At 44.9% G+C, this 22629-nt stretch overlaps 1 protein-coding gene across 1 annotated transcript in view; it reads right to left on the bottom strand.

Moving 5' to 3' along the window:
• LOC124711524 (fatty acid-binding protein, muscle-like) overlaps window positions 1–21934 on the bottom strand; it is a 158020-nt gene extending 136086 nt beyond the window's left edge. The window contains exon 1 of the mRNA XM_047241650.1: window positions 21794–21934. Coding sequence (XP_047097606.1) covers window positions 21794–21866 — 73 coding nt within the window. The 5' untranslated portion in view covers window positions 21867–21934. The remainder of the gene's footprint in view (window positions 1–21793) is intronic.
• Between the last annotated feature and the right edge of the window lie 695 nt (window positions 21935–22629).

Below are 22629 nucleotides of genomic sequence, written 5' to 3' on the forward strand. Positions count from 1 at the left end.
GTGCTGGATCCCAAGGGCCTCGTATCACTAGCAGTCGAGATGACAGGCATCTTATCTGCATGGCTGTAACGGATCGTGCAGCCAGGTCTCGATCCCTGAGTTAATAGATGGGGCCATCTGCAAGACAACAACCATCTGCACGAACAGTTCGACGACGTTTGCAGCAGCATGGACTATCAGTTCGGAGACCATGGCTGCGGTTACCCTTGACGCTGCATCACAGACAGGAGCGCCTGCAATTGTGTACTCGACGATGAATCCAGGTTCTGTTTACAGCATCATGATGGTCGCATCCGTGTTTGGCGACATCGCGGTGAACGCACATTGGAAGCGTGTATCACCCGGTGTGATGGTATGGGATGCCATTGGTTACACGTCTCGGTCACCTCTTGTTTGCATTGACGGCACTTTGAACACTGGACGTTACATTTCAGATGTGTTACGACCCGTGACTCTACTCTTCATTCGATCCCTACGAAACTCTACATTTCAGCAGGATAATGCACGACCGCATGTTGCAGGTCCTGTACGGTACTTTCTGGATACAGAAAATGTTCGACTACTGCCCTGGCCAGCACATTCTCCAGATCTCTCAGCAATTGAAAACGTCTGGTCAATGGTGGCCGAGCAACTGGCTCGTCCCAATATGCCTGTCACTACTCTTGATGAACCTTGGTATCGTGTTGAAGCTGCATGGGCAGCTGTACCTGTACGCGCCATCCAAGCTCTGTTTGACTCAATGCCCAGGCGTATCAAGGCCGTTATTACGGCCAGAGGTGGTTTTTCTGGGTACTGATTTCTCAGGATCTATGCACCCAAATTGCGTGAAAATGTAACCACATGTCAGTTCTAGCATAATATATTTGTCCAATGAATACCCGTTTATCATCTACATTTCTTCTTGATGTAGCAATTTTAATGACCAGTGGTGTATTTATTATTGCATGATCTTTGATACCCAACGGGACGTGGACATGCATAGCGACTACCATATGTTTTTCATGAGAATACACACTGTTATGCTAACATCTTCTCTGGAGAACTGACAACACCGAAGATGGCATCAACATGCCTCGTGACTGGAAGAAGTTTTTCGTGGTACTTCACGTAGTTCTGCTGACAACGTCTTCGGAAAACTGACACACGTCCTCAGCACACTCGAGTCACGCTTCTGAGTTTGCCGATGCCTTACGACTTTACGGCAAAGTGTGCCGCCACATGCTGTACTAATCTATCGCAAACACATAGTGACGTGTCGCCGTCATAGCGATTGTCGTTCTCTCCTCTTACGTCTTGTCTTACGCATAGAGTTCCTTAAGTCTTGCTCAACACAAAAGCTATGCAAACTCAACTACTCCTGTAAACGTTCCTTGGTGTTGCGTACTCTCTGTCGTCATCTTCGGGCTCTGCAGAACTATCTTACGGCTTCCACTTTCACTCGGCATTGTTCTGATCCGCGACAAATGCACAACCGTTTCTAGCCACGGACAGGCCCACTTGCAGAAATGTGGTCTCACGCACACAAGTGCAAGCGTGACAAGCAATCGTGATCAAGCACTTTGCGCAGGCATGCGTGACTGTCTCTAGGGAAATTACGCACAGGCATTCGTACTGTTAGAACTGCTTGAGGCCTGATCGATTTTCAATCGCGCTAGCTTGTGCAAGCATTCCAACATGCACGTGCATCGTCATGTGTAACAGCAATATGCAGGCTTGTACAAACAAATCTCAGTTCTGAACCACACTTCGTAATAGCACTTTGTCGAGCTATATGAGGAAATTGAAAGTTGCTTGGAAAGTTTTTTCTGGCAATGAAATCCAGTCTTCTTTCAGGGGCATTAAATTTGAAAAAGCTATCATGGCAAAGTAAGATGGGTGTTCCATACGTATTACTTTTTACAAAGTACAAAGCAGTTGTCCATGCCGTGGACATATCGTGAGATATGATCATGAGGGAGGTTTAGGGTGGGGATGTATATATGTAATTGGATTCTGACTCGATATCTAAATACCATCAAAACTGCAAATATTGGCACTTGCACGCTCTATTAATTGATTATGAAATGGAGTGCAACACTTGTAAGTAGGAAGCGCTTAATTCGTATGAGAAAGAGTCATTTAATGATGTCTTCAGGATTTATGGTACCAAAACATTTTAATTAACATTTACCTGTCCATAGCACAGGATCAAATCATGAACCATTATACGATCGCTAATATTACTTGTGCGAGGGCTGTTCGAAAAGTAAGGTCCAATTCGGCTACAAATGGAAACCACTGTGAAAATCCGATGAAAATTTGCACAGATATGTTGGATAGTATCTCTAGCATGCCTGTCGATCGCATGACGTCGGCTTTTTCATTCCTGAGCGCACAGCAAACGCGTAAAGATGGCTATCAAATAGTATCTCCCGTCACGTATGGATGCCCACCGAGAGATTTCCCCTGATTTCAAGCAGCCCGCACAGTGTATTTGTGATGCGTTTCCTTCTTCATGACAGTTCTCAGCAGCGTACTACAGGGTCAATGAGGACGCTCCTGCAGCGTTTCCGGTGGGAAGTGTTTGATCGCCCATCGTAGAGCCCAGATGTGGCTCCCTCTGATGTTCATCTCTGCTCACGCGAATCGCTGGCTATGTGGACAACATTTTGGCACAGACAACGAGCTGCAGACTAGCGTAGAGAAGTGACGGAAAGCACAAGCAACCGCCCTCTATGACGAGGGTACTGGAAAGTCGGTACGACGTTACGATAAATGCCTAATCGGCGACTATGTCGAAAAGTAGCTCGATGGTGGAGTTAACTGTTGCAAACAAAACATTTTTGATTTTCACAGTGGTTTCCATTTCGCGACCGATCGGACCTTATTTCCCAACAGATCTCGTACGGTTCTCGCGTGTGTGGACCTTGAGAAAGGCGGGAGAGGCAAAGAAAACGTAAATGCATTCTACTCCAACAGTTGGGGCTCTAAGCTCGTATAATCAGATAATACCAGAAGCAACTGCAGAGATCGTCATATTATAGCTACTAAACGGTTAATCATGCGGTAAAAAGGACTCAAAACCACGTATGAGCAGCACGTGTGGGAAAAGCATCAAGACTTCCGAAATTAATCCGCAATCCATTTGTGAACATAGAAACAAATTTACTGCGCTTCCGCAAATTTATCTAATGAAAATTTGATGTATCAAAGAGAGCAAAGGCTAACTAAACGTATCACGCAACCGGCAGAGCAATACTTGCCAGTAAGGAGTTGGGGCCACCTCTGAGATCAGTGCGGCCCCCCACCTGGAGCTGTGATATTCTGAGTCCAGCTGCGATCATCAGAGAGCTCCTCCCGTCAAAGTCTAGCGCCTGCTACCCTCGCGCCCGATTTCGAAATCCTTCCTCTCTCAAAGTTAAAAACTGAATGCTTTGGCACTTAACTATTTGAGTTTGACTTTGCCTGAGAAGTGCTTATGTTCATTCGAAGGCCAAGTTGAAGACCAACAAGAGCCAATATATGACTCTAGATGCTCTTTGACAGCCATGAGCTTGCAGGCTGTGATGAGAACCTCATGAAGCAATCTCAGTCCTGATTTTTTTTTTTTAAATGTAGAAACGGGTGATAGGGCACATTTGTCAAGTTAAACTGATTCTAAACTGAAATGTGCTTGCAGCTATAAACGATATGAAATTAGTGCGACAAATAAATTAATTGAAACTGCCATAATTGTTTTTATTTACGTTTGTTGATTTTTATGGTAAAATTTATACGTTTTCTTTAATGGAAAGTTAACTAATGAATGTAATAATCGTAAAAGGTGCGGTCCTCCGCTACATTCCGCTACCACAAAATGGCCTCCGAGCCAAAACGATTGCCCTCCCTTGGCTTGGCGGATAATAGTAGTCACTCCATGAAATCTTTCACGGAGAGCTCTGATAGTTATAGGGAAGTATTCTGCGAAATCGAAGCTATATAAATTCGTTTTCAGGTTTTGTACTGACACTGAACGAACAGAAATGTAGCTGCGAGCTTCACGAAACCGTAAGTTGAAGTAGTTGCAACAAAAGTGAATTATGGTATAGAAATACGTGTGGAATATGAGGGCAACGGCAGCGCATGTTTCGTCGTGGAGAAAGCGGACGGCAGACTACGTCTTTCGGAAAACTGGAAAACTACTACCTATAACCGACATCGCTTAAAAATAGTTGTATACATGAAACGAGAGTTCGCTCGATTCAGGTCTCCCTCGTCTGCAGTCCGGTGCCTGTAACAAACGATACAAGGCAACTCGAGACCTCAGCTTCCAGTAATCTGTTCCCGACGGTTCGCTGTAACACTCTGCTTGTATGTAAGCTCTGCCCAGATTTCTGCTGTTGTCATACGTCTATTCTCCAGAAACAGTGGAACAGTCCTACGATGCTAGAAATAGTGAATGGTACCTGTTAACTGCGTTGATGACTGTTCCGTCGGTTCTTGGTAGAATATTTTATAAATTGTAAATCAAACACACACAACGCTGGTCTAGTATTCTATAAGATTGTAGAATATTACACTAGCGTCGGGCCTATTTCCTTGATAAGATATCCACTAATATTCGGCGAACACTAAATGATTCTAAGCTATCAAACGGACGATTAGGCTCTCTCATCAAACGGTAGCGTGCATTCTGTTCTCAGTGAGGCTATCGACATGTTCATAGGCAATATACTTTGATGATGATGAAGTCCCATACTCCGTAACAGAGCGTAGGGGACGATGCGGGAAACCCGCAACGCCGTACTAGGCAAGGTCCTAGTGGAGGTGGTTTGCATTGCCTTCCTCCGACCGTAATGGGGATGAATGATGATGATGAAGACGACACAATACCCAGTCATGTCGAGGCAGGTGAAAATCCCTGACTCCACCGGGAATCGAACCCGGGACCCCGTGCTCGGGAAGCGAGAACGCTACCGCGAGACCACGAGCTGCGGACCAATATACTTTATAAAACTGAAATTTTACGTAATAAGCAATTAAATAAATGGGCGTGGGTGAGCCGCTCAAGGGACAAAAGTTGTGCAATTTATCCCATGAAAAAGAGATTGGGATGTGTAGTGGAATTAATTTAAACGGAACTTAACACTTATTTTATGTAATCAAATTAGAAAAGCAGCTCATTTTTATACAAAAACATAATGCTTGCTGCTGCCTGCGTTAAATAACCACGCCAATGCAACAAATAATTAGATACCTTGCCTGATAGGCTTGTAAATCATTAGGGCATCATAAAAACGGAATCACTTAATGGTAAGGAATCTCAGACGCACTTCAAATTCGTACTAGAACCACACAGCAGACAGAAAAGCAACTAGAAGAACTGCAACATGTACCACAAACATATATTGTCGGCGAAAGGTTTGCTCCGCCGGCCTAACACAAAACACGGAAAGCTGAAGCCGTGGAACTGAACGAGAATTACTATCCTAAATGCAGATCAGATAGGGAATGCCTGTAAAACACAACACACTCGTGAAGGCAATTTAATTTAAGCCCTGCAAGTAGAGAACAACAATTGAATACCGACGAGCTGAAGAAGGCTCGGTCTTTCACGTGGTCCTAGTCACACAAAGCCAGACCAAATGAAAATATAAAAATTTCGAAAAGTAAGTTAATCTGTGCACGGAATTACCCACACAGGTAAATTATCGCGGATAACTGCAAGAAGAAGCAGATTCCGAGAACTGAAAGTTCTCCAAAACAACAACGAATGCGTGAGATTCAACGAACAAAGGTACACGCACTAACGGATGGAAATTACGGAACACCGGCGCAACTAAGGAAATAGAACAATAAATAATATGAGAAACACAGACACACACACACATTCACATTGGGAAACACTAATTCTAATTGAGACCAAGCAGAATTCGCGTACCACGCTCCTACATTTTTAAACTCTTGTTGAACAAATTAATTAGTAGTAAGACTGAACAATTACAAAAACTCTACCACTTCCCATTCCGAATGAAATATTCTGCATGAATGTAAAGGTCTGAAGTTAGAAACCAAATCGGTTAAGACTTCAACTAGGCTGAAACTTACACAGACCCAGTTACCATACTCACTACTGCAAACGAGCTGCCACGAGTAACATATCTCTTCAAAATCGCAGGACCGAGCGACGAAGACACACACAGGTAGCGGAAGTTGTCAAAGAACACTCTTACCGCCCATTGGCAACTTAAGTATATCAGCGCTTCGGCAAGAAGGGAGCGACACCTTTTTGCCACTTTCTAAACTTTCACCAAGATTGGCTAAACTACCATAGTAGCAGACAAGAAGTTAACCTGCCACCAGACATTTTGAAAACTCAATATACATAAGCATTCACTCACTCTGTCTTGGTAGGAATGGAAAAAAAGATAGCACTAGAATATAAATACATTGCAGTTAAGTGTTAGGCTCTGGCTCTGGCTCTGAGCACTATGGGACTTAACATCTACGGTTATCAGTCCCCTAGAACTTAGAACTACTTAAGTGTTAGGAAGATATAGGAAGCACAGATAATAAATTGGTACATGCATATAAAATAGTTACAGAGTAAATATTAATTCGCGAATGCATGCAGTTATGGCTAATTGGAGCATACTCAGCTGTCCATCCTTTCTCCTGACATGTACGAGGGTAATCCCAAATGTAAGGTCTCCTATTTTTTTTTATAAGTACATAGACCTGTTTATTTCTACAATGGTTTACATCAGTTTACAGCTTGAACATTTAGCTATTTTTCGACATAATCACCATTTCTGTCGATGCATTTTTGTAGACGCTGGTTGGTTGGTTGGTTGTTGTGGGGAAGCAGACCAGACAGCGAGGTCATCGGTCTCATCGGATTAGGGAAGGATGGGGAAGGAAGTCGGCCGTGCCCTTTCAGAGGAACCATCCCGGCATTTACCTGGAGTGATTTAGGGAAATCACGGAAAACCTAAATCAGGATGGCCGGACGCGGGATTGAACCGTCGTCCTCCCGAATGCGAGTCCAGTGTCTAACCACTGCGCCACCTCGCTCGGTTTTGTAGACGCTGTGGCAGTTTTTGTATGCCCATGTCATACTAGCTCGCCGCCATGCTATTCAGAAAGTTATGAACCTCTTCTTTCATATAGTCGTCGGAGCTGAATCGCTGGGACCACAATTAACGCTGACAGGTACTGTGAGACTCTGAAAAAACTCAAAAGGGCAATTCAGAACCGGAGAAAAGGAATGTTGAGCAAGGGCGTACACATTCTCCATGACCACGCTCGCCCACACATCGCTCGGCAAACCGGTGCTTTCCTGCAACAGTTTCAGTGGAACGTAATCACCCACCCATCCTATAGTCCTGACTTGGTGCCCAGTGACTATCACCTGTTCCCTAAGTTAAAAGAACGTTTGGCCAGAAAGCCAGTACCTCGAGAGAACCGATTCTCGACTTCCGAAATTGTAACCACTTTGAAACACAAACTTCGCGCCACAGAGCCCACAGTTTGCTACATCAACACCACGAGGGCTGCCAGCCTACTGAACCCGACTTTCAACCTCTTCACGAATATTAAGTATTGTAAAACTTCTTTCAATACATTATTTGTAAGTTGTTGCTAATCCACATTTGCTGTTGGAGGGTCCCCTTCCTACCACATATTCATGTTTGACACCAAGAGCATTTGATTAATACAGCAGAAGTCAAGCGGTTCTACGTACCGTTGGTAGTTGTGAGCAATTAAACATGCCGTAACGCATACTCTTTTAAATGTATTTTTTACGGTAGTGAAGTTACACCCAAAAATAAAAAAAAGTTTTGGCAGAGGAAGCATATTGATGACATGAAAAGACACACTCGATTTCAAAGTTATCATTCAATTCGAAGATTTTAGGAATACGTATAAATCACGTATTTCTGCTTTTGTGTTCATTTCGTCGTAGCACTTTTGGGACCCTTCGCAAGTGTAATTTCGTATATTGAATTCAGTAACAGCTAGCGTAGCATACATTTCAAAATGCTCCACAGGATCTTGGACGCTTAACTTCAGCAGGAACATCTCAAGTTCGTAAGGTGCGTCAGCATTTCGCACTTTGTACCTGTCCGCGGTGCCAAGTCTGTTTCTCCGCACACCTGTCTAAAAATGAACTCGGGCGAAGTCCGCTGTGGCACCAAAATATGATCTTCGCCCCACCAGTTTTAATACCTCGGTGAAGACAGAGGAGCTGTTTTGTTCCTCACTGTCAGAAGTAATAGTTTCACATTTACACAGTCGTACAGTAGTATATTTAAAACAAACCACCTCATAATTCAGTGGCAACAGATTACTGAATGTCGAAAGAAACGCCTTTTGCAGAAATTGCGTTGCCCGAGGGCATTCGAGTATCAGCGAACCTCGGTGTTTCGAAAGAAGACTCAATAATGAGTACCACTGAGTCATTAAGATGTCATTAAGATCACAAGACTGTTCAATATGGTACGCTGGGTTTATGAGACGCGATATTTGGATTATCTTTCTTGACAGTCCCTTGCTGCCCCACACTCCCACATCTAGTGACATCATGGATCTTTTACATCCACATATTTTCTTCAGATAGGTAGGCACGTGTGTATGGACCTTGGCAGACTTTTCTCCAGGGAATGTGCAACATAAGTAGAAGGGAACCTGGGACGTCTATCAAGGAACAAGATGATCTAGTAATTAAAGGTAATGACCAAATGATCCATTATTACAAACAAGTTGCAAGCTTATTTAACAATCAGATTCCAATCAGAGAAAGTCGGATGGTGAACTCAAAAGAAAAAACATTGCAGTATACGTGACAATCAGTACCACAAACATTCATTCAATAGTTGCCTACATCAGGAAAATAATCAACTTACTTAAAAGCAAAATTTTCATGGGGTTGATAACATGTTAGGTAAAATATTAAAAGCATGTCCTTCTGATAAAGCTATTGTACTCAGTTACGTACATAACACATCATTTTCTCAAGGTATTTTCACTAAAGTTTTCCATTATAAGACCACTCTTTAAAAAAAGGATTAGGACAGATTTTGAAAACTATTAACTGTCTTCTCGAAGGCTCTCGGAAAGGTTATGTACTTCTATACTATGGAGCATTTCTGTAAGTATGAGATTCTGAGTCAGTCAAAATTAGGATTCCTGGAGGGTCTTTCATTGAAAATCTATCAATTTACTGGCCGTGTATTAAACTACGTGAATGACAGAATTTCACCAACTGTTATTCTTTGCAACCTGTTTAAGGCACTCGAATGGGCAAACATTTTGTTTAAGTTCAAGTCCGGCATTAGTAGTTCGCTGCTTGCACACTCACACCGTTTAAATATCTAGACTTAACGTTGTAAAGCGATATGAAATGGAATGAGCATGTAAGGACCGTAGTAGGGAAGATGAATGAACGACTTCAGTATATTAGGTGAATTTTAGGAAAGTGTGGTTCACCTGTAAAGGAGACCACCTATAGGACATCACTACGACCCAGTCTTGAGTACTGCGCCAGTGTTTGGGATGCCATCAAGGTTTGATTAAAGGAAGTCATCAAATTCATTCAGAGACGGGCTGCTAGATTTGTTACCAATAGGTTCGAACGAAAAGCAAGAATTACGATGATGCTTCGGGGACTCAAATGGAAGAAAGGAGGGAAGATGTTCTTTCCGAACAACAGTATTGAGAAAATTTAGAGAACTCGCATTTGAAGCTGATTGCAGAACGATTCTTCGGCCGCCAACGTACAATTCGTGTAAGAATCACAAAAATAGGTTAAGAGAAATTAGGGAACGTATGGAGGCGTATAGACGATCATTCTTTCCTCGATCTGCTTACGAGTGCAACAGAAAGCGAAATGGCTAGTAGTAGTACGAGGTACCCACCGCTATGCACCGTACCGTGGCTTGTGGAGTATGTATGAAGATATAGATGTAGATGTTTTATCTGTAGTTATTCATTCAGTAAGAAATGCTTCTATGGATAGAGTTTTTTATGTATGAAACCTCGAAAGGATATATCGTGTTATACTTCATTGTAACTCGAGATTGCATAGAAGCAATTGCAGCGATCCATAAACAAAACCTGTAGAGAAAATATAAAAAAGAATAGCTATTGTCGATACTACATTTTACTGAAATAAAACAACGTTCAATGATCTCCACTGCAGCAATGCGTTTCGTCAACAAAATGATTGACACGAGCACTAGTAGAAACATTTTGATTACTTCAAAAATGGTTCAAATGGCTCTGAGCTCTATGGGACTTAACATCTCTGGTCATCAGTCCCCTAGAACTTAGAATTACTTAAACCTAACTAACCTAAGGACATCACACACATCCATGCCCGAGGCAGGATTCGAACCTGCGACCGTAATGGTCACGCGGTTCCAGACTGAAGCGCCTAGAACCGCACGGCCACAACGGCCGGTTTTGATTACTTCACACCGCCTTTGTCCTCAGCGAGATTCAAATCTGGAAGCAATTTATCTTTAAATGTAAGATTAATTTTATTGTGTGTTAGAGGAAATAGCAAATATTTCGACATCTCTTTTCATATGTAGAAGTTACATAATGATGAGCCAAAAAAAAAAAAAAAAAAAAGAAAAACGGTTGCACATCGCGAGACTGAGAGCCGCCTGGAGGCGTTGTGGTTACGTAATACTGCAAGGAAAGTATGTAAGCGGAACCGAAACGAATGGGGAATCATTGTACCACGATAAAGGTGCGACTATGACAAAGGGCAGATTCTTAAGGCCTGGCGTCTGGCAACAAGCAGTCGAAAACAACATGAAATTACAATTAAATCAATACTATTAGCTGCTGACGGACGTTGATATACATCAACGGGGAAAGTTGAAAACGTGTGCCCCTACCGGGACTCCAACCCGGGATCTCATGCTTACATGGCAGACGCTCTATCCATCTGAGCCACCGAGGGCACAGAAGAGAGTGCGACTGCAGGAATTTATCGCCGGCACGCTCCCCGTGAGACCCACATTCTCACCTTGTATGTCCACACACTACATTCGTAGTGCCCCTGCCATTATACCCATTACTCGCGGCAGACAATCCACTGAGTCCCATAAGAGTTCAGGCAAATCGTGTGCATCCGCACTGGAGGAGGTCATCAGCCGGTTAGCCTTAACGATATGAAGATGGCATCTGTTCTTTCGGACATGTCGGTGGACATCGGAGACTTGCTCTATCTGTACGGCAGGAAAGATTGTGATTTGTGTCAGATCTGACGATACGAGTACAACGCTGATGGCAGTCACAAGTGTTTCTGAGCAAATAATTGACTGATGGCGCTCCACAGCTGACGACTCCTAATTGTTCCCAGCGGACCCAACAACATCACCAGCTACAACTGCAGTGGACACGGAATCATCGAGAGTGGACCTTGGATCGGTGGAAGCGTGTCTTCTGGTCGGACGAATCACGCTTCTTGGTATACCAGGTCGACGGACGTGTCTGGATACGCAGTCATCCAGGTGCATGGCTGAGCACTACATGTACCACGTCACGGACACAGGCTGGTACGGATAGTTTTATGTTGTGAGGGACATTCATCTGAGCTTCCATGAGACGTGTGATAGTAATCGGAGGTTCTTTGACAGCTGTGGACTACGCGAACATTATTGCGGATGTCCTCTAGCTACCATGTTCGATGTCTTCCCTAACGGCAAAGGAATCTTCCGTATCAGAAGGCCAGACTCGTCCTACAGTGGGATGAGAAGCATATAGTGAATTCACGTTGATGTCTTGGCCGCCAAACTCACCTGATCTGAACTCGGTGTAGGGCATCTAGGACGCTATCGGGCGGCAGCTTTTGCGATGGCAGACAGGCTCATTTCTCTCCTAACTGGGCTGAGTAAAATCCTAGAACTGATAATACTTTCACCCCTCCGTCAATTCCTGGTTGAAAAAAAATATCCTTATACCTGAACAGTTTGGATTAAGTGCTGAGCATTTCACCATCCAACAATCCCTTCACTTGGTAGAACACATTTGTCTGGTAAGGGCAAGGAGAGACACAACAGGGGCAGTGTTCCTGGACATAGAAAAGGCATCTGACCACGTCTGGCACGATGGCCTAATCTACACGCTAGATGAGATAGGGTGCCATCTCACATAATCTGGATCATTGACTCTTTCCTTACAGGACGTCAGTTCTCCGTAAGGTACGGAGACAAGTCCATGGAGACATGGCAGACTGCGGCAGGAGTCCCACAAGGCTCGGTGTTAGGTCTAGTCCTTTACACAATATACAAGAACGACATTCCTAGGCACATCGGCGGAGAGATTGCTCTGTATGCGGATGACACCGGCATATACAGAAGCAGTATTAGCCGCGTTCTTACACAACACCATCCCCAACAACATCTCAGCAAGACAACACAGTGGTGCAATCGCTGGAAAATAAAGATTAATCCCATCAAGTGCCAGGCGATCTATTCCACCCCTAAAATAAAGCGTCCTGATCGTCAACTCACCACTGACGGCAGAGAGTTGATCTGGAGGAATTCAGGTATTTACCTGGGCCTCAAAATAGGCCGACGCCTAACATGCAATAGCACCACACCACTGCAGCAGACAAAGGCTGCGCACTCTGCTGTAGGTTATATTTCCTGCTGAAAGGTGACGGATTAACCATTCAGTGCAAACTCCTCTTCTGGCACCAGCTCAAATATCCGGTCATCTTGTATGGCTCGGAGGTATGGTCTACAGTGTCAAACACAGCACTAACCCGACTGCAATGTCCCCAGAAGAAAGTTTTCCGTGTCATCTCGGACATTGTCAGATACGTCCACAACACATACATTAGAGTCTTTTTAGGCCAAACTACCATTTACACACTTACTCAGGACAAATCCACAAAATTCTACGAAACCGCACAAACTTCGCCCCACTTTCTCGTTCAAAATTTAGGACACGAGCCACCAGAAGCTTCTCACAAACGCCTAAAATTAACCCCTACACGCCACTTTCGCGACCAAAAACACACACATAAAACACGAAAAACAAGTACGCATCCCAAACCTCTGTTCTTCACGAAATCCCCTTGGGCATTCTGAAGTCAGACGGGCACAGTCCAGTGGTACTACATGCACAACAATAACCATAGCCTCGTCGCTCGCTTATGGATATATATGTGCAATTCACAGCTGTATTTACACAGTGAAGTCCGAAGGGATATAGAAGTGCGCTGGTCTCAATTAACTTTACAGAATGACATCCATTCCATTGTTGTTGGAGAGGCATTGATGATATCCCTTCACTGGAACGTCCCATTGGACTTTCCCCTAAAATGTAGTCAATGATCTGCTCTGCAGCTTCACAGTCTGAGGAATCTGAGAGTCCCCATTCATACACGATGTACTTAGTTCTTCCGTATCCACTTTGGATTCTGTTCAGTTGACACAAACTCTTCTAGGCAGTCGCAATTCTGATGTACATATAGGGTCTTCGAGGCAATGGTGACATATGCTGGTGTTGTGTCTCCATGTCTCCTTCCACATAACTTCAGTCTTGAGTGATCACATGTCACGAGCTGTTCAGAATTCTTTCCTCGACTTGAGACGCATGCTGGGTGGATTGAGCACAATTTCCGGGGCATGTAGTCATCGCGAAAACTGTAGGTTATTAATCCTTTCACATTTGCAGGTCAGTGCTTCTTGTCGTCTCAGATGTGGTGGTGTAATGTTACTGAGAGCAGACAGCCAAGGTAGAGGAGTTGATCTCAGATTAGCTGCTGTGATTCTCATGGTATCATTCAAACGATACCATGACAGTCACACTCTTGTACCATACTGGTGGGCAATATTCAGCCACAGAAGACACAAAAGATAAGGTACGAAGAGTGTCTGCTTGAGACCTCCAAGAGGTTTTAAAGGTAGTTTTCTCATAATATTCTTTCTAGTCTTTCATTTTCTTGCAAGTGACACGAGGTGAGTGCTGAATGATAGTAAACGATCCAGTGTGATTCCAAGATACTTGGGTTGCGAGTTGTCCATAACCGTTTGGTTACAGAAGATGACTTTTAGCTGCTGGTTTGCTAATCGCCACAATCTACATTTTCTGTAATAATCACGAATTACTCTCTGATCTACTGCGAGCACATTTCTTCCGTCCTCTAGGTGCTTGCTTTGAAATCCACTGGCAGTATCATCTTCGTAGCAGAACTTCCTCGATAGATTTCCTGAATGAAATTTTCACTCTGCAGCGGAGTGTGCGCTGATATGAAACTTCCTGGCAGTTAAAATTCTGTGCGGGATCGAGACTCGAACTCTGGACCCTTGCCTTTTGCGGGCAAGTGCTCTGCCATCTGAGCTACCCAAGCACGACTCACGACACGTCCTCAGAGCTTCAATTCCGCCAGTACCTCGTCTCCCGTCTTCCAAAGGTCCAGAGTTCGATTCTCTGTCCGACACACAGTTTTAATCCGCCAGGAAGCTTCTGGATACAGTTTCTAGCGTGGACATCCAGCGCCACATACCTATTGACACCTAGCACGAAGTTGTCAGATCCGTGCCACACAGAATCAATGGCGCTTCAAATGTGGGCCGACACCCCATGAAATGGATAGAGATAATGATCTGGCTCGTCAGTGTGTATTTCCTGATTTTGTGGAAAGTGAAATTGCACTCCGTGTCATGCCCTGTGGCTAGCCCACTGAAAGGGCGCGGGAGCGGACTGGAGTCCGCCTCTGCGCTGAATGGGGCGGCGGCGGTGCGCCGCTTGGCTGCCGACACGGTGAGGTCCTTATCTGAGCGGCTATAAATACGCTCCGTTGAATTAGGCAGACGCGGGTGAATTGCGTCGGCCGTGACTCCAATCAGCCAACACTGTGCCGGTCGCGACCCTGCCTTTTGTTTTTATCCTTCGATCGGACTCTGCTGCATTGGGGCTTGAGACGGGCAACACTGTTCGCTACTCACCTCACACAAATGCCAGCGAAGTAGTTTTCGGTTAGTAATTTGTATATTTACTAAAATATCCTTAACATACACGAAAGCTAAACGATACTGAATTGCGTCTCTAGTAATCGATAATTTCACGTCAATTATTGGCTTCACGCATTTATAAGAACTAAAATTTAAAAAAATATTTTGCGATTACAACATGTTAAGATTGCTTGGAAGATATGATACTGCGAGAAGAATTTGCTAGAACACCGTAACATCTAGGTCAAAGAAGGCGACACCAGTAACTCCCATCCCTTCCCCCTCCCCACCCCACTCCAGATTCCCATCTTAGTAGTAAAGAACTAATATACTAAAATATCGTTCCCCATGCTGAAGTTTTACTGCATGAAGAACGGAAATGTAGCAAGTGATAAACTTCCGTCGTTCCACTGTTTTGTGTGTGAGGGAGGGGGCGGGGGTGGGTCCCAGAGAAGAATAATTTTCGAAGTGTTGGGAAATATGTGTAAGGTTTGTTGGAAATCAGTCTCAAATACTGGATGAAAATAGTCTGAGTAATTTGCGCACCATGAATTACACTGCCTCAAGACATACACTCCTGGAAATGGAAAAAAGAACACATTGACACCGGTGTGTCAGACCCACCATACTTGCTCCGGACACTGCGAGAGGGCAGTACAAGTAATGATCACACGCACGGCACAGCGGACACACCAGGAACCGCGGTGTTGGCCGTCGAATGGCGCTAGCTGCGCAGCATTTGTGCACCGCCGCCGTCAGTGTCAGCCAGTTTGCCGTGGCATACGGAGCTCCATCGCAGTCTTTAACACTGGTAGCATGCCGCGACAGCGTGGACGTGAACCGTATGTGCAGTTGACAGACTTTGAGCGAGGGCGTATAGTGGGCATGCGGGAGGCCGGGTGGACGTACCGCCGAATTGCTCAACACGTGGGGCGTGAGGTCTCCACAGTACATCGATGTTGTCGCCAGTGGTCGGCGGAAGGTGCACGTGCCCGTCGACCTGGGACCGGACCGCAGCGACGCACGGATGCACGCCAAGACCGTAGGATCCTACGCAGTGCCGTAGGGGACCGCACCGCCACTTCCCAGCAAATTAGGGACACTGTTGCTCCTGGGGTATCGGCGAGGACCATTCGCAACCGTCTCCATGAAGCTGGGCTACGGTCCCGCACACCGTTAGGCCGTCTTCCGCTCACGCCCCAACATCGTGCAGCCCGCCTCCAGTGGTGTCGCGACAGGCGTGAATGGAGGGACGAATGGAGACGTGTCGTCTTCAGCGATGAGAGTCGCTTCTGCCTTGGTGGCAATGATGGTCGTATGCGTGTTTGGCGCCGTGCAGGTGAGCGCCACAATCAGGACTGCATACGACCGAGGCACACAGGGCCAACACCCGGCATCATGGTGTGGGGAGCGATCTCCTACACTGGCCGTACACCACTGGTGATCGTTGAGGGGACACTGAATAGTGCACGGTACATCCAAACCGTCATCGAACCCATCGTTCTACCATTTCTAGACCGGCAAGGGAACTTGCTGTTCCAACAGGACAATGCACGTCCGCGTGTATCCCGTGCCACCCAACGTGCTCTAGAAGGTGTAAGTCAACTACCCTGGCCAGCAAGATCTCCGGATCTGTCCCCCATTGAGCATGTTTGGGACTGGATGAAGCGTCGTCTCACGCGGTCTGCACGTCCAGCACGAACGCTGGTCCAACTGAGGCGCCAGGTGGAAATGGCATGGCAAGCCGTTCCACAGGACTACATCCAGCATCTCTACGATCGTCTCCATGGGAGAATAGCAGCCTGCATTGCTGCGAAAGGTGGATATACACTGTACTAGTGCCGACATTGTGCATGCTCTGTTGCCTGTGTCTATGTGCCTGTGGATCTGTCAGTGTGATCATGTGATGTATCTGACCCCAGGAATGTGTCAATAAAGTTTCCCCTTCCTGGGACAATGAATTCACGGTGTTCTTATTTCAATTTCCAGGAGTGTATATACTGAGGTGACAGAAGTCGTGGGATACCTCTTAACATCGTGTCGCAACTCCTTTTGTGCGACGTAGTGCACCAACTCGACGTTGCAAGGACTTAACAAGTAGTTCGAAGTCCCCTGCAGAAATATTGAGCCATGCTGCTTCTATAGACATCCATTATTGCGGAAGTCTTCTTTGCTGGGTGGTAGCGTGCTCGCCTCCCATGTAAGCAGGCCCGGTTTCTATTTCCGGCCGGGTTTGAGATTTTCTCCGCTCGGGGGCTGGGTGTTGTGTTGTCCTCATCATCATTTCATCCTCATCCCCGGGGCGCAAGTCACCCACAGTAACGTTGACTAAAATAAGACTTGCACTCGACGGCCGAACTTCCCCAGATGGGCCCTCCCGTCCAACGATGTCATACGCTGATTTCATTTCATTTCAATGCGAAAGTGTTGCCGGTGCAGAGTTTTGTGCACTACTGAAGTCTCGATTATGTCCCATAAATGTTCGATGACATGTATGTGGAGCGATTTGGGTGGCCAAATTATTCGCTCGAATTGTCCAGAATGTTCTTCAAATCAATTGCGAACAATTTGGCCTTGTGACATGGTACATTGTCATCCATAAAAATTCCATCGTTGTTTCGAAAAATGAAGTCCACAAACGGCAGCAAATGGTTCCCAAGTAGCTGAACGTAACCATTTCCAGTCAATGATAGGTTGATTTGGACCAGAGGACCCAGACCATTCCATTTAAACACAGCCCATACCATCATGGAGTCATCATCAGCTTCTTCAGTGCCTTCTAGATATAACTTCGTGGGGTCTGTGCCACAGCCGAACCCTACCGTCTAGGGTCCAACCGATGTGGTCTCGAGCCCAGCAGAGGCGCTACAGAAGGTGTCGTGCTGTTAGCAAACATTGTCTGCTGCCGTAGTCTATTAACGCCATATTTAGCCACTCTGTCCTAACGGATACGTTCGTTGTACATCCCACATTGATTTCTACGGTTGTTTCACGTAATGATGCTTGTCTGTTAGCACTGACAACCCTACGCAAACGCCATTGCTCTCGTTCGTTAAGTGAAGGCCATCGGCAACTTCATTGTCCGTGGTGACAGATAATGCCTGAAATTTGGTATTCTCGGCATACTCTTGACACTGCGGATCTCGGAATATTGAATTACCTACGATTTCCGAAATGGAATGTCCCATGCGTCTAACTCCCACTACCATTCTGTAATCAAGGTCGTGCAGCCATAATCACATTGCAAACCTTTTAATGCGGATCACAGGAGTACAAATTACAGCTCCGCCAATGCACTGCCCTTTTATAGGTTGTGCACGCGACCCTGCCGCAATCTATATATATATATATATATATATATATATATATATATATATATATATATATATATATATATATAGATCGCTATCCCGTGACTTTTGTCATCTCAGTGTACACAGTTTCTAACTTTAATACTTGACTTCTTGTGCTAAACATTTCACGTAAGATTATAACTCTCAATAAGTATATTACAACTGAATTTCAATTTTTAAATTCTGCCAATAATTACTATGAAATACTGAAGGTCAAATTTTTCTTGCTCTTGGTAGCATCACTTGACTTTCATTTCTCCAAACGCATGAAGACTCATTAGTGTTGTACACAGAGAAGTCAGAGAGCTAGAAAATTGTTCCGAAATGCAAGATCTGCAAATAATAGACTCTTAGAGTAGGGATCTTTGACATAAACAAATGTAAAGTATTGCGGATAAATATGGAAAGACCTATACTTATATAATTACATCTCTATAGAACAATCACTGGAAGTAGTCACATCGATTAACCTAGCGGCACCAAAGCATTTTCCAGAGCGCGCATCACCAAAGTGGGGGGAGGGGAGGGGGCGGACAGGATTACTTTATGCCCACCATAAGAAAATTAAAAATATAACGACATTCGATAATTGTTGTTGACTTATATTAATAACGTATTTTTTAAAGGAGTCTTGATGTGTAAGTAGGGTCCAGAAACTGAAAATATAATACCAAGAAGGGGTGCTTTACGACCACTGCAAAAAATTTTAAAATTGCTTACATTTACCAGCAACACCTTGTTAAAGATCTACTGATGTGTAACTAAGATCCTGAATTTGAAAATATTGAATACGGCATTCACTGGTAATGTGATATCTACTACTAAGATTTAAATTTTTGGGTTACGATTAAGTGAAAAAGTTAAAGCATTTACGGTAGTTGGTAGAATTCATTAAAGACAATAAAAAAAATCAGGATTTTGGAATATAAAGTAAGCGACTAGGTCACAATATTTTCAAAAGATGGGAATAAATTATTCCCCTGCCCCCTCACCCCTTGGTATCGCGAGGTTTAACTACCTCGGAGTGTGTGAATGGAGCGATTTAAAGCTGAGCGAACACCAAAATGTAATCGCACGTAAGGCAGACACTACACTGAGATTCATTGATAAATTCCTCAGGAAGTGTAGTCCATTCACGCAGGAGGTAGCCTACAAAACTTCAGTTCGATCAATACTTGAATGTTGCTCGTCAGTCTTGTACCCATAGTAGATAGAATTGAGAGAAGAAATAGAGAAGATCCAAAGAAGCACGTTTCGTTAAAGATTCATTTAGCAAGCGCAGAAATATTACGGAGATACTCATCCAACTTCAGCGGGAAAGGTTGCAAGAGAGGCATTGTACAACACGGTATGGTTCACTGTTAAAATTTCGAGAGCGTACGATCCTAGAAGAGTCGATCTTTATTTGATTCCCCCTATCCATATCTCACGAAAAGATAATAAAGGTAAAATTAGAGCGGAAGCGATTAATGAAAATTTGTACCGAGGGTGGCATTTGAGTCCGGGTCCCTTCTCACTTGGTAGATGAGCTAACCATTACGCCACCCTACCACAGTGGCTTTGCACCATTGCACGAACTACCCTAGCACACCTTCCTCCTCAACACAAATTACCATTCATGCCTCAGCCCACTTGGTATTCCCTCTAAACTCGAGCAGCATTGCAAAGGCTCTTCAATATCTTGGATTAAGACCTCAGTATCGGACGAATCGGGGAATGCCGTCTGAAACATAGGTGAAGGTGCTTTAAATCAAATGAAGTGGGCTGAGGAGTGATAAGGAATTTGGACTGAGGAGGTAGGCGTGCTAGTGTAGTCCGTGCACTTGTGCAAAGCCACTGTGCCGGGATGGCGTAGTGGTTAGCTAATGTGCCTAGTGAGCAAGAGACCTGGGTTCGAATCCCAGTCTTGATACAAATTTTCATTCATCGCTTACATCATAAATGTTTAAGGCCTGGAAATGACTCTGGAACCATGTAATTTCATTTGATTGAAATTAGAGCGATTCGAACTCACATGGAGGCATACCAACAACCGTTCTTAATGCGGAGCAGGAAAGGAGGGAAGTCACAGTGGTACATCGATCTGTTGCAGAATTTTAGAACATGTTTTCTGCTCGCGTATCATGTCGTTTCTGGAAACCCAAAATCTATTCTGTAGGAATCAACATGGATTCCGGAAACAGCGATCGTGTGAGTCCCAACTCGCTTTATTTGTTCATGAGACCAAGAAAATATTAGATACAGGCTCCAGGTAGATGCCATTTTCCTTGACTTCCGGAAGGCTTTCGATACAGTTCCGCACTGTCGCCTGATAAACAAGGTAAGAGCCTACGGAATATCAGACCAGCTGTGTGGCTGGATTGAAGAGTTTTTAGCAAACAGAACACAGCATGTTGTTCTCATTAGAGAGACGTCTACAGGCGTTAAAGTAACCTCTGGCATGTCACAGGGGAGTGTTATGGGACCATTGCTTTTCACAATATATATAAATGACCTAGTAGATGGTGTCGGAAGTTCCATGCGGCTTTTAGCGGATGATGCTGTAGTACACAGAGAAGTTGCAGCATTAGAAAATTGCAGCGAAATGCAGGAAGATCTGCAGCGGATAGGCACTTGGTGCAGGGAGTGGCAACTGACCCTTAACATAGACAAATGTAATGTATTGCGAATACATAGAAAGAAGAATCCTTTATTGTATGATTACATAATAGCAGAACAAACACTGTTAGTAGTTACTTCTGTAAAATATCTGGGAGTATGTGTACTGAACGATTTGAAGTGCAATGATCATATAAAATTAATTGTTGGTAAGGCGAGTGCCAGGTTGAGATTCATTGAGAGAGTCCTTAGAAAATGTAGTCCATCAACAAAGGAAGTGGCTTACAAAACTCGTTCGACCTATACTTGAGTATTGCTCATCAGTGTGGGATCCTTACCAGGTCGGGTTGACGGAGGAGATAGAGAACATCCAAATAACATCGGCGCGTTTCGTCACAGGGTTATTTGGTAAGCGTGATAGCGTTACGGAGATGTTTAGCAAACTCAAGTGGCAGACTCTGCAAAAGAGGCGCTCTGCATCGCGGTGTAGCTTGCTGTCCAGGTTTCGAGAGGGTGCGTTTCTGGATGACATATGGAATACATTGCTTCCCCCTACTTATACCTCCCGAGGAGATCACGAAAGTAAAATTAGAGAGATTCGAGCGCGCACGGAGGCTTTCCGGCAGTCGTTCTTCCCGCGAACCATACGCGACTGGAACAGAAAAGGGAGGCAATGACAGTGGCACGTAAAGTGCCCTCCGCCACACACCGTTAGGTGGCTTGCGGAGTATTAATGTAGATGTAGATGTACCTCGGCCCGCACATCGTCGGCGGCTTGTGGAGCATAGATACAGACGTAGATGCAGAATGCCTTAGTGAGAAGAACAAAAAATGTAGCTGGTTGCATCAATTTGTATCTTCAAATGTTGATCTTGTGTAAGTCATCAAGCACACCAGGTGACTTACCCAGAGCCTTCATGACTTCGTCGAAGTTCTCGCTCTCGGCGAGCTTGTACTGCTTATCGAAGACGAGAGACATGTCGCCTGCCGGTCTGTTCCTGGTGCTGGAGAGCTGGAGTGCTGGAGTGCCGTGGTCGGACTGACTGGAGGCTGCGGCGCTCTTCCTGCTTCCTCGGCGGCCGCGGCCAATGGGCTGGCCAATGGGTGGGCGGCGCGCAGATTGGCGCTTTGAGGCCCTCTCTTGTTTGTCGCCGCGACGCTCCCAGCCGCCAGCAGGCCGTCACGCCACCTCACCGGCGCACCAGACGCCCAGCAACTGCGCAGTCGAGTCTGGTGGGGCTCCCACGCGGGACAAACGATTGGTTTGGAGGTTGCGCTGCAGTATTTGTAACCAAGGCCTGAGCGTGAACATTTCTTCACACAAGCGACATCTCATTCTCATCTCCCCCGCCCCCTTCCTCCTTACTTTCACGGTCCCCGCCACGAATCCAGTCATTAGTTGCCTTCCCTTGTGCTTTTACTCATGTCATAAATACAGTAACCTATATACGCAACTAAATCATACCATACACGCTTTTCCCGTGCTGGAGCTGGGTTCGATTTTTGGTGTCAGCACCAATTTAAAATGACATGTTAGTCACTGAAATGGCTTCAGATGAAAATGTTTGGACGAAGCTGTAAGTCGCTAGAAATTTATTATACGGGGTGTTTCAAAAAGAATATACGTATTACAAGGCATTATTTTGTTCAAACTATCGATCGATGTGCCTCGCCTCGGCTATTCGAGAAACGAATATACAGGGTGGTCCATTGACAGTGACTGGACCAAATATCTCACGAAA

This window comes from Schistocerca piceifrons, chromosome 8, assembly GCF_021461385.2.
Source record: "Schistocerca piceifrons isolate TAMUIC-IGC-003096 chromosome 8, iqSchPice1.1, whole genome shotgun sequence".
NCBI classification, from domain to species: domain Eukaryota; kingdom Metazoa; phylum Arthropoda; class Insecta; order Orthoptera; family Acrididae; genus Schistocerca; species Schistocerca piceifrons.